The sequence below is a fragment of the Oncorhynchus gorbuscha genome, linkage group LG12, assembly GCF_021184085.1.
Source record: "Oncorhynchus gorbuscha isolate QuinsamMale2020 ecotype Even-year linkage group LG12, OgorEven_v1.0, whole genome shotgun sequence".
Lineage (NCBI taxonomy): Eukaryota > Metazoa > Chordata > Actinopteri > Salmoniformes > Salmonidae > Oncorhynchus > Oncorhynchus gorbuscha.
Window position 1 is genome coordinate 43,859,136 of NC_060184.1, and position 13,571 is coordinate 43,872,706.

The window sequence follows — 13,571 nt, forward strand, 5'->3', positions numbered from 1 at the left end:
GGCGAAATAAATGTTTCACTGAGTTCAAGTAACAGACACATCTCAACATCATCTGTTCAGAGGAGACTGTGTGAATCAGGCCTGTATGTTCGAATTGCTGCATAGAAACCACTACTAAAGGACACCAATAAGAAGAGACTTGCGGGGGCCAAGAAACACGAGCATTGGACATTGGACCGGTTTAAATCTGTCCTTTGGTCTGATGAGTACAAATTTGGGATTTATGGTTCCAACTGCCATGTGTTTGTGAGATAATCTCTCACAAAGATCATTGTGAGGGTGTGGGGGTGCTTTGCTAGTGACACTGTCTGTGATTTATTTAGAATTCAAGGCACACTTAACCAGCATGGCTACCACAGCATTCTACAGTGATTCTCCATCCCATCTGGTTTGGGCTTAGTGGGACTATGATTTGTTTTTCAACAGGACAATGACCCAACACACCTCCAGGCTGTATACAGGCTATTTTACCAAGAAGGAGTGTGATGGAGTGCTGCATCAAATGACCTGGCTTCCACAATCACCCGACCTCAACCAATTTGAGATGGTTTGGGATGAGTTGGACCGCAGAGTGAAGGAAAAGCAGACCAACTCCTTCAAGACCGTTGGAAAAGCAATACAGGTAAACCTGGTTGAGAGAATGCCAAGAGTGTGCAAAGATGTCATCAAGGCAAAGAGTGGCTACTTTGAAGAATCTAAAATATTAAATATATTTTGATTTGTTAAAACCACTTGCTCCTACCTGGCACGCAGGCGTCCCATCTAGAGCTCTGGAAATGCAAATGTGCTATGCTAAATGCTAATAGTATTAGTTAAAACTCAAACGTTCATTAAAATACACATGCAGGGTATTGAATTAAAGCTACACTCGTTGTGAATCCAGGCAACAAGTCAGATTTTTAAAATGCTTTTCGGCGAAAGCATGAGAAGCTATTATCTGATAGCATATAACACCACAAAAGACCCGCAGGGGACGTAAACAAAATAATTAGCATATTCGGCGCTACACAAACCGCACAATAAAATATAAAACATTCATTACCTTTGACCATCTTCTTTGTTGGCACTCCTAGATGTCCCGTAATCACTATTGGGTATTTTTCCGATTAAATCGGTCCATATATAGCCTAGATATCGTTCTATGTAGACTGTATGATAAACGGAAAAAAAGAGCGTTTCATAACGTAACGTCATTTTTTAAAATTCAAAAAGTCGACGATAAACTTTCACAAAACACTTCGAAATACTTTTGTAATGCAACTTTAGGTATTAGTACACGTTAATAAGTGATAAAATTAATCAGGAGATGATGTAACTTCTATAGTGTCATCTGGAAAAAAACATGGCCGGAGAGAGCTCGACCAAAACATCCGGTCGGAGACAGCAGGGAAGGAGTTCCCTTGAACCGGTTAGACCAAGAATCAATTGCGAATCAAAGACTCCAGACAACGTGTGGTAGCTGTAGGCGCTGAAACCTCGGTCTCATGTAATTCGGTTCACTTTGAACAAATCCTCGAAGTAAGCGCAAGGATATTTATTTCCATTTTCAGTGATCAGGTTTTTCCTGCGCTATTCGATGAAACTCACGTTCTGTTAAAGTCACAGCCGTGATTTAACAATTTTTAGAAACATCAGAGTGTTCGCTATCCACACATACTAATCATATGCATATACTATATTCCTGGCATGAGTAGCAGGGCGCTGAAATGTTGCGCGATTTTTAACAGAATGTTCGAAACAGTAGGGGGTAGGAGTAACAGGTTAAACACTTTTTTTATTTCTACATGATTGCATGTGTGTTATTTCATAGTTTTGATGTCTTCACGATTATTCTACAATGTCGAAAATAGTAAAAAATAAAGAAAAACCCTTGAATGATTAGATGTGTCGAAACTTTTAACTGGTCTGCTGGCTGACAAAAGGGGGGCTGCAACTTGTCCTCACTGCATTACATAATGAGTAGTACAGTAAGCTTGGACACCAGTCTAAATGTTGGTTACCACGCTTGCCATTTAAACTGTTTTGTGGAGTAGACTGGAGAGGGTAGTGCAGGACTAACATAACAGGATCTACTTCCAGAAAAGATGGACTGCTGACTGATTCCTCTACAGCCTGCCTGTTAAGGCCTGGTAACACGTGGAGCAGCACTAAGGGGGGTATAGTAGTGGTGGTGCTGTGTTGAACCCTCTATTACTACACTATGAGTGTACAAACATAGTCGTCAGCAGCGCAGCGAGAAAAAAATTATCTCAGCACCCCCACACCAAAACATCTTCCCCTGGCCCATGAGAGTCAATACATACAGTAGCTGTATTCCCGCTCCACAAATTCAATCTCAGTCATCTATCGCCTCACATCAACACATCAGGCAGGTGTAGAGGTTCCCTTTGAGCATGTGATCGCGAGGCGGACTTCTCAGCTCTCTCTCTCGCGCTCTACAATGGGCCTGACGTCACTTGGGTTTAATAACGCTCCACCGCTCGCTGACGTTAGTCTTTACGGTTCTGGCTATCGAGCTTCAGTCACTCTCCCCGCGCGTGTCCATGCTTCACCTGCCCTCGCTGTCTCGCCCATGCGAGGGAAACAGAACAAAAACGAGGGCTGTACCTCAGTGGTTTCGAAGAAAGGCACGGTTTTGCTTTTCTATAAAGACGGTTTTCTCCTAAAGCGCTGTGTGAAACGAAGGTAGGTAACCTACATCGTCCTTTTACATGGAAACTTAAACTTGGTGAATAGAAGGTATGCTCATTAATTGACTTATGATAATATTGTTTATCAGTTTGTTTCGTTTTGGGGAGTTAAGTGGGACAGGGTTGAAGTTTTATCCACGAACATAGCCTATTACTCAGTTTCAAGTTTCAGCACCATGGATAGCTCCTCGAGTGCTGCTGTTCCTGTGGTCTTTAAACTTGGACACATTACCGTGTTGTCATAACAGTTTTAGATATCTGTCTTTTGTGAGGTTTTAATGAATCAGGGTTGAAGTTTTTACCCTGCAGTTATTAAGTTGCCCAAGTTTCAGCACCATGGATGGCTCCTACTTTGCTGTCCACCCATACATAAGCCTAATATAGTGACATACACAGAGTGTACAAAACATTAGGAACACCTTCCTAATATTGACTTGAACCCCTCCTTTTACCCACAGAACCATCCTCAATTTGTCGGTGTTGAAAGCCTTCCATAGGGATGCTGCCCAATGTTGACTCCAATGCTTCCCACAGTTGGCTGGATGTCCTTTGGGTGGTGGACTGTGCTCATTCAACCTCTGAATGGCACACATACACAATCCATGTCTCAATCGTTTCAAGGCTTAAAAATCCTTCTTTAACCTGTCTCCTCACCTTCAACATTGGTTGAAGTGGATTTAAGAGGTGACATCAATAAGGGATCCTAGCTTTCACCTGGATTCACCTGGTCAGTCTATGTCATGGAAAGAGCAGGTGTTCCTAATGTTTGTACACTCAGTGTATATTTCAAATAAATAGCTAAGACAATAGCTACACAGACTATTTGAGTTAACCCTGGATAATGAGAGAAAAATGAAATTCCACACAAGATGAAGAATTCCAGGTTAATGTTCATGAACATCAAATTGATGCTTACAATGCAGATTTCATTACCTCACAAGTTAACCTTAACTCACAAGTTGACAGTTACCCTGTGGATAATGCAGAGACAGAGAGTCAGTGAAACTATTCCACACAAGATGAAGAACAAGGGGTTAATGTTCAGGAACTAGCTAACTAAATTATACAAAAGACTAACTTACATTGGCTGTGGTCTGTCCATAGTGTCACAATTATGAGTGAAGAGGTGTGGAGTCAGGCGCAGAGAGCAAAGATGTGGGAAAAACAACACGCTTTAATGTCCCGAAACACAACATGTACAAAGTGAAAACACAAATGAACAGAAATATAACCGGACAGCGTGTAACCCAAAATACAACAAAATACACTCAACCAACAAAACAGACGAACAAGCCCGCACTGTTATGCAGGTGAATGAGGACCCAAAAGCGACTTTACGAAAACAGAGTCTTTATTCCAGTCTTAGACAAAAGCGATAATCCTGGATATTATCTAGGTGAAAGCAAAAACAGGAAAACTGAAATCCACTCGTCAGTAGAGAGGAATGACTGGAGACGCGACCACAGACTGCAGGTCGCTTCGGGAAGGCACCGGCCGTAGCTGACATTGACACCTGCTCACACGCAGCATCTGAAGAAGGTAAAACACGACAGGGCGGAACAAGGACACAGAACAGCGAACATCATACAAGGATCCGACAAGGACAGAAGCGGAAAACAGAGGGAGAAATAGGGACTCTAATCAGAGGGCAAAATAGGGGACAGGTGTGAAAAGAGTAAATGAGGTAGTTAGGAGAATGAGGAACAGCTGGGAGCAGGAACGGAACGATAGAGAGAGAGAGCGAGAGAGGGAGAGAGGGAGGGGAGAGAGAGGGATAGAAAGAGGGAAAGAACCTAATAAGACCAGCAGAGGGAAACGAATAGAAGGGAAGCACAGAGACAAGACATGATAATCAATGACAAAGCATGACACGCACGAAACAGAAGCGGGCTAAACAGACTATATATACCCTATCCTAACAATCAAACTAGAAACAGGTGCTACCAATTAGACAAAACTAAACGAACACAGAACAACGGATCGGCGATAGCTAGTAGACCGGCGACGACGACCGCCGAGCGCCACCCGAACAAGAAGGGGAGTCACCTTCGGTAATATTCGTGACACATAGGCAGATGAGGCTCCAGACCAACTACCTTTTTAGCTAGAAATAATCTAGCTAGTTAGCCAGTTCTAGCTATATTGCTCTCAGAGAAACCCAACCCTCACTGAAAGCAACATTTAACATAAACTAGCTAGCATTGAACATTCAATTATATCCAACATATATATCCAACATACATGATGTGGTGGCAAGCTAAAACAGCTCGCTAAATTCAAAGGATGCATTTGTAAATTCCCTCTGGCTATCTACCCCTATTTCAGAGTGTACCAGAGTGGTGCAGGTCATGTTCTTCTTCACTCTGGTAAACACAGACTATATCAAGTCAAATCTAAGTTCATTTGTCACATGCACAGGATAGAGAAGGTGTAAACGGAACAGTGAAATGGTTACTTGCATAGTTGAGTCTTTTGTTTAGACATGCAGTTAGTTAGCTAGCTTAACAATGAACCATAATCCCAACTCATAATGTTACTACCTGAATCTGCTGGTAGCTAAAGGTAACCAACTATGGGTACCGTTCAATGTTAGCTAGCTATAAATAGCAATGCAAATGGCTATGAAATACGGATAATATTACTACACAGATCATACATGTAGTGTTAGCTAGTAAGCCAGACAGGTAATGTTAGCTAACTAGCTAACAGTACGCTTTAACTTGCAATGAAAACTACTTTGACAAAATTAGAAACGTGTAATATAAAAAAATTGAGCTAGCTAGACTATCTTACCCATACATGGATGAACGCTTCTCCCTCTCTGTCATGGTTGCCATGGTTTTCCTTAGTGAAACTAAACCACAATCTCTCTCTATCTCATTCTCTCTTCAGGAGGGGAAAGCAGACATGTGCGCAGACATGAACAAGACTTTCCTGTGTAAAGACACCGCAATGACAGTTGTGGTGGCTGGAGGGGCTCTCCCGTGGATGGAGACCAACTTTCCAGAGCGCAATGTCAGCCTGGGGCTCTCCACCACCCCTCTGGACTTCCCCATCAACCCGTGGGATATCATGCTTTGCATGTCGGGCACTGTCATCGCCTGCGAGAACGCCATCGTGGTGGCTATCATCTTCTATACGCCAACCCTGCGCACACCCATGTTCGTGCTCGTAGGAAGCCTAGCCACAGCGGATTTACTGGCAGGCATGGGATTAATCCTCAACTTTGTGTTCCAGTACGTCCTCTCCTCAGAGACTATTAGTCTTATTACTGTTGGGTTCCTAGTGGCCTCCTTCACGGCGTCCATAAGCAGCCTGCTGGCTATAACAGTGGACCGGTACTTCTCTTTATACAACGCACTGACTTACTTCTCAGAGAAGACGCTCCACTACGTGCACCTGATGCTAGTGAGCACATGGGGCGTGTCTCTGTGCCTGGGCCTGCTGCCTGTGCTAGGCTGGAACTGCCTGGACGACCCAAGCTTGTGTAGCATCGTGCGCCCACTCACTCGCAGCAATGTGACATTGTTGGCGGTCTCTTTCTTCATAATCTTCATACTCATGCTGACCCTCTACTTCAAGATCTGCAAGATCGTGTGCCGCCACGCGCACCAGATCGCTCTTCAACAGCACTTCTTCACCACATCGCACTACGTGGCCACCAAGAAGGGTGTGGCCACGCTCGCCATCATTCTAGGCACCTTCGGCTCGAGCTGGCTACCCTTCGCCATCTACTGCCTGGTGGGAGAGCACGAATACCCGTCGGTATACACATATGCCACGCTGCTTCCGGCCACCTACAACTCCATGATCAACCCAATCATCTACGCCTACCGTAATGCCGAGATCCAGCGCTCGCTCTACGTCCTCTTCTGCGGCTGCTTTCAGAGCAACTTAGCCATCCACTCCAGGTCACCCAGTGAAGTTTAGAGGGTGCTGAGTGAACGTAAATGTGTGTGTACGTGTGCATGTTGACAACCGATGATTCGCTTTCAGTTGACCATTAAATCCTTTAAACGAAATGTATGTCTAACAAGCATCTGCACTTTATTGCGACTGAAGACAAGGACACAGTACGTCTGAAATGCTGTGAACAACAGCTTTTGTAAAGAAAATAAATAATGACATTATGTATTTATATGATCAAAGAATTAAAAAACTAGCACTTTATTGAATGTATTTGAAATGCCAAAGCAGTATTGCATAGGCCTATATATGTTGGTGTTATTTGCTACTTTGTATTTGTCAGTACTGTGGGTAATTTTAGATTTTGTTAAGTTGTCTATTTGATTGTACATTTTATACGAGATGAGTATATGAATAAAATGAGAAAATAAGTGTGCGCCTCGTGTTCCTGCCACATGTTTCTCTGTAAGTGTTATTTTGCCGCACCTGGGTTGTTTTCTTTTTTTGCTCAGCATCTTCCTGTCTTCCAACTCAGGGGTGTCAATTGGGTATGGCAGAGTATGGAAGTCTCTATACCCTAGCTCAACACCAACAATTTAAATTAGGCTACCAAAGTCTTAGGCTACCAAAACTTAAATTAGGCTACCAAAACATTTTTCTCAAAATACTGCAGAGGTGGAAGATGGTTGTAGATGGCTAGGTAACTGCTGTTTGACTTGACATGAAACTAGAGTTTTTAATCCATCTTGGTGATGTAGTAGTGCGTAATGTATCAGCTAATTTTGACGTGTTTGTAGAATGTTTATCGACTGAGGTGAGTGAAGCTACAGCAGCAAGATGATAATGTAAGGATTACATAGTGAAAGTCTACATACCCCCTTGCAAAGTCTTCACATTTCGGTGCCTTCATCTTAAAAGGGATTATTTTCGTTATTTTCCATTCCGATCTACACATTCTACCCCACATTTTCAAAGTGAATGACAATTTCTTTAACATTTTTTAAATGAATAATAATTTTAAAAACCTTGATTGTGTATGTCTTCACACCCCAGAGTTAAAACTCGGTGTAAGCACCTTTGGCAGCCCTAAGAGCTGTGAATAATTCTGAACAAGATTTTACCAACATTGCGCAACTCTTAGGGCAACATACATCATTTCTTTGTCCAAATTGCTCAAGCTCAGTAAATTTGGTTCAGAATCATTGACGGAGAGCAATATTCAAACCTTAAGCACATTTGAGTCAGGACTGAGACTGGACCAGGACCACTTAGGAACACTCAACACCTCTTGGCAAGCTATTCTGGTGTGTCTTTGGCATTACATTTTTTGTTATTGTCCTGCTGTGAAATAAAACTCTATCCCAGGGTTTTCAGAAGACTGAGGCAGGGTTTTCTGAAGACTGAGGCAGGGTTTTCAGAAGACTGAGGCAGGTTTTCCTCTAACCTGGGCTTTGTTCCTTTGATATTTCTTTTGACCCTGACAAACTCCCCAGTCCCTGCTGGTGACAAGCATATGCAAAAACATGATGCCGCCACCACAATTCTTGAAAATAGAGTGGGTTTCAGGATGTGTTGTGTTGAATTGGATTTGACCCAAACCTGTAGTTATTTTTTTAATTTAATTTTATATTGGATAATAATCTGTTCTTAACCAAGACAAAAAAATATATAACAGACTTTTTCCTGCATAACATAGGTACAGCAGAGCCCCTCGTTGCATGGGAGACTTTCAAATGTGCCTTCAGAGGTCATGCAAATAAATACTAATCTTTAAAATGAAAACATTTTAAGTCAAAAGAGATAGAGGTCCTAACAAAGGAAAAGGGGGAACTAGCAAAACAGATGGATGGCAATAACACTGTACTATAGAGGCACAGAATACGTTAGAGGAAAAACTCAAATAACTGGAGGAACGATCAAGAACGATTAAGTATCACACTTTTATTACACATTCATTACAACGTAAAGCAAGCTTGATTGTGGAAAATTGGAAAATTGTGAAAAATGCACCACATTCTTGGTAACACTTTACTTGACACTCAGTGGCATAACACGTTATGACACAGTCATAACCATGTCATAATATGTCATAACAGCTGACATAACTTGTTATTACCCGTCATAATATGGTCATAACATTGTCATGACCCATATATTTACAACTGTTGTGACATATATTGCATTATTTTATGGCTGGTTATGACACCTACATCAGTGTCAAAACCCACATTTATTCCCCTCCCAAAAATCCCTGCCGAGAAGTTTCCTTTCGTTTAAAAATTTGTTTCTTAAATCCTTTGTTGGTGTTGTTATGAATTCTTTACATATTTTAAATAGCTTGTAGAAAATACACATTTCCCGTCACTTTACTTGGACTAAGAAAATACACTTTATGACACTGTCAAGAAGCATTATCACCATCGTAATCATATAAGACAGATAGGCCTATCACTTACATGCCCATCTATCAGTTATCAGTCAAAAGGAGGGTGTCTTGTCCTGCTCCTGAAATCTGCTTCTTCATTCATCTCAGTCATCAGCAACCGAGCAATGGATTAGGCGCATGTCTGACATCAATGTGTGTGCAATTAAAATTATAATCTAATATGGTCAATTAAAATAAACTCAGCAAAAAAAGAAACGTCCTCTCACTGTCAACTGTGTTTATTTTCAGCAAACTTGTGTAAATATTTGTATGAACATAACAAGATTCACCAACTAAGACATAAACTGAACAAGTTCCACAGACATGTGACTAGCAGAAATGAAATAATGTGTCCATAAACAAAGGGGGGGGTCAAAATCAAAAGTAACAGTCAGTATCTGGTGTGGCCACCAGCTGCATTAAGTACAGCAGTGCATCTCCTCCTCATGGACTGCACCAGATTTGCCAGTTCTTGCTGTGAGATGTTACCCCACTATTCCACCAAGGCACCTGCAAGTTCACAGACATTTCTGGGGGGAATGGCCCTAGCCCTCACCCTCCGATCCAACAGGTCCCAGACGTGCTCAATGGGATTCAGATCTGGGCTCTTTGCTGGCCATGGCAGAACACTGACATGCAGGAAATCACACACAGAACGAGCACAATGGCTGGTGGTATTGTCACCCTGGAGGGTCATGTCAGGATGAGCCTGCAGGAATGGTACCACATGTGGGAGGAGGATGTCTTCCCTGTAACGCACAGCATTGAGATTGCCTGCAATGACAACAAGCTCAATCTGATGATGCTGTGACACATCGCCTCAGACCATGAAGGAACGACCTCCAAATCGATCCTGCTCCAGAGTACAGGCCTCGGTGTAACGCTCGCTGTTTATAATCTATGCATATTAACTTTGCAAATGACCTCGATTAACCTGTAACCCCACACATTGACTTGGTACCGGTACCACATTTATTGTGTTACCTTGTGATTCTTTTACTTTAGCTATTTAGTAAATATTTGATTAACTCTATTAACTCCAAGCACCTGTTGTATTGGCACGTGTAACAAATAACATTTGATTTGATTTGATTTAAAGACTACCAGAACCCTCTGGATTCTCAAATTAAATTGAATGAACTACAGTACCTGACAAAATACAAACCCTTCAATCCAAAAAGTCCTTTGTTTTTGATGGTATCCTAAATGAAATGACAAAATATACAAACTACAAATTCCAAGTAGCTACGCTAAAACTTTTTAATATCATCCTCAGCTCTGGCATCATCCCCAGTATTTGGATCCAAGGACTGATTATCCCAATCCACAAAAGTAGAGACAAATTGGACCCCAATAACCTGTTAAGACTCTAGGGGCAGTATTTCATTTTTGGATAAAAAGACATGCCCGTTTTAAGCGCAATATTTTGTCACGAAAAGATGCTCGACTATGCTTGGAATTGATAGTTTTGGAAAGAAGACACTCTGACGTTTCCAGAACTGTAAAGATTTTCACTGTGAGTGCCATAGAACAAAATCTACAGGCAAAACCAAGATGTTTGAGTGACCAGGAAATCAACAGGATTTCTGGAGGCACGTTTTCCATGATCTCCTTATATGGCTGTGAATGCGACAGGAATGAACGGACACTTCCTATCGTTTCCCCCAGGTGTCTGCAGCATTGTGACGTATTTGTAGGCATATCATTGGAAGATTGAGCATAAGAGCCTACAATTACCAAGTGTCCCGCACGGTGTCTGCGTGGAAATTGGTGCGCAAAAGTCAGGTACCAGTATTTTTCCATCCGAATCAGAGAAGAATGCACGCTTCCAGGGAAGGGATTTCAATGAAGAGATATATGACAAAACACCTTGAGGATTGATTCAAACAACGTTTTCCATGTTTCAGTCGATATTATGGAGTTAATTCGGAAAAAAGTTTGACGTTTAGGTGACTGAATTTTCGGTTAGTTTCGGTAGCCAAATGCATAGTAACAAAACGGAACGTTGTGTCCTACACAAGCATCTTTCAGGAAAAACTGGACATCTGCTATGTAACTGAGAGTCTCCTCATTGAAACATCTGAAGTTCTTCAAAGGTAAATTATTTTATTTGATCCCTTTGCTGGTTTTTGTGAATGTTGCGTGCTAAATGCTAACGCTAAATGCTAAGCTAGCTATCACCACTCTTACACACATTATTGATTTTCTCTGGTTCTAAAGCATATTTTGAAAATCTGAGACGACAGGATTGTTAAGAAAAGGATAAGCTTGAGGATAGGCATATTTATTTCATTTAATTTGCAATTTTCAGAAATCGCTAATGTTGCGTTATGGTAATGAGCTTGAGGCTGTAGTCACGATCCCGGATCCGGGATGGGGCGGACTAAGAGGATAACTACCGTGGGATATGCGTCAACAGCAACAGAAAATACTCTGCATTATCATTAACAGCAGAATCCTTCATTTCCGCAATGAAAACAAAGTCCTGAGCAAATGTGACCCAATTCAGGAAACTAGGCGCATGTCACTCATCAAAACTTCACAGGAGAGCCGTTTGAACGTAAAAAATATAGAAATGCCTTCTCGGACATGTGAACTTTAATGTGACTTAATAACAAACTTGTATGCCATCTGTAAATACAAATACAATTGTTAAATTACGAGCCTTGTTGGTTAAGTCACAGAAAAGGCTAGCAACCTTCCCACTAGCCATGATTGGCTGAGATAATGAGTGTGCTGGACATGCCGAGAGAGGAGTTCGGATTAGTCTGCCATATTCAAGGCTTCTGTCTATTTGAGCTCGTCAGTCTGCGTTGGTAATCCTGTTGAACACGGCTTAAAAAAAAAATATTGTGCAGTGGAGCTGCGTGAGTGTTGCTCTCCACTTTCTGGAGGATCAAGTTTTGAAATCAGTGGAATTAGGGTATGATAACTAAAGAGATGGAGAAAACACTTGTCTCCGGATTATGTCTTAAAACTAAGGCCAACCGTTGTGTGGCATTCATGACCGGTAGACGCGTCCATCATGCATAATGATGTATACAGGTAAGATAGTCTAGCGTTAGCTAGCTACATTTTCAGATATGACATGTTTCTAATTTTGACAGAAAGTGTTTTCATTTCAAGCTAAAGTGTACTGTTAGCTAGCTAGCTAAAGTTAGCTGGCTGACTCCCTAGCTGACATTATTATTTGTTTCCCAGAGCCGTTTACTTTTCTAGTTAAAGCTTTATGTTATCTAGCTAACATTGGACCTGGTTCGTTAGCTCCTAGCACCGTGGCATTGTTGGAACGTTGTTCATTGTTGTTTAACTAGCTAACGTTAACTGGCTGGCTCATTAGCTAACGTTACATGACGTGGGTGATCTTGAACCAAGCTCGGTAAACAACATTTATTGTTTAGCTAGCTAGCTATATGTCTTAAGCTAAAGTGTACTGTTAGCTAGCTAGCTAACGTTAGATGGCTGGCTCCCTAGCAGAGGTTATTATTTGTTTCCCAGAGCTGGTTGCTTTTCTAGTTAGAGCCTAATTTTAGATTTTGTTGGCACTTTGTTCGTTTTTGTGTAACTAGCTAACTGGCTCGTTAGCTAACGTTACGTTACGTGTGTACAGCACCCATTGAATATGGCCAGTTTCGGTAAATGTCTTCTAAAAAGCGTAATGAAATTGTTTCCAGCAGAGCTGGTTAGGCTGTTTTCAAGTATGCACTCCGAGAGCAAAAAGAGATATGTGGATCTAAAGCTTAAGGGGTGTGAACAATGCTGAATGGGTGTAGACAAAGAAGAGCTCTTCACTAGATACCAAAACATTCAAAGGCAATTTTCTCAAAAGTGAGTGTACAAGTTGCAACCTTCAAAGCAGAATAACTTTCCCATTGTTCATTAAAAATGCTGTGTATGATATACCATTTTCTAGCTCTGAGTCTATACCTTTTATTCAATGTAAAAAACACCATTTCACATAGATGAAAACGTATGATCCGGTTGGAACGTTATTGGATATATATGAAAATAACATCCTGAATATTGATTATCTACTTAGTTTGAACAGTTTGTTTATTCGACCTGGAATATATCTTTTTGAAGTTTTTGTGCGAGTTATCCTGGACCAGAATCAGCTTTTGGGCACGTGAGCTGAAAGTGCTAGCAAATACAGCTAATTGGACACTAGTATTGGAAATTATGGAACAAAACAATGATTTATTGTGGAACTAGGACTCCTTCCACTGCATTCTGATGAAAGATCATCAAAGGTAAGGGAATATTTATGATGTAATTTCGTTTTTCTGTTGACTCCAACATGGCGGAGAAATACTTTTACGTCTGAGCGCTGTCTCAGATTATTGCATGGTAGGCTTTTTCCGTAACGTTTAAAAACAAATCTAACACAGCGGTAGCATTAAGAACCAGTGTATCTTTAATAATATGTAGCACATGTATCTTTAGTCAATGTTTATGATGAGTTTTTCTGTTATCTGGCGTAGCTTTCTATAATTCCTCCAGATATTTTGGAGGCATTTCTGAACATGGCGTCAATGTCAACCGAGATTTGT

At 41.3% G+C, this 13,571-nt stretch overlaps 1 protein-coding gene across 1 annotated transcript; it reads left to right on the forward strand.

Annotated features, from left to right (window-relative positions):
- Positions 1-2,521: 2,521 nt before the first annotated feature.
- On the forward strand, positions 2,522-6,620 carry LOC123991703 (G-protein coupled receptor 6-like). Its single transcript, XM_046293348.1, has 2 exons — positions 2,522-2,685; positions 5,583-6,620. The coding sequence occupies exon 2, from the start codon at positions 5,598-5,600 to the stop codon at positions 6,618-6,620; it is 1,023 nt and encodes a 340-aa protein (XP_046149304.1). The 5' UTR covers positions 2,522-2,685; positions 5,583-5,597.
- Positions 6,621-13,571: the final 6,951 nt, after the last annotated feature.

Excerpts from the sequence above, each read along its gene's own strand:
- LOC123991703 (XM_046293348.1), top strand. The coding sequence starts at position 5,598 with ATGTGCGCAGACATGAACAAGACTTTCCTGTGTAAAGACACCGCAATG.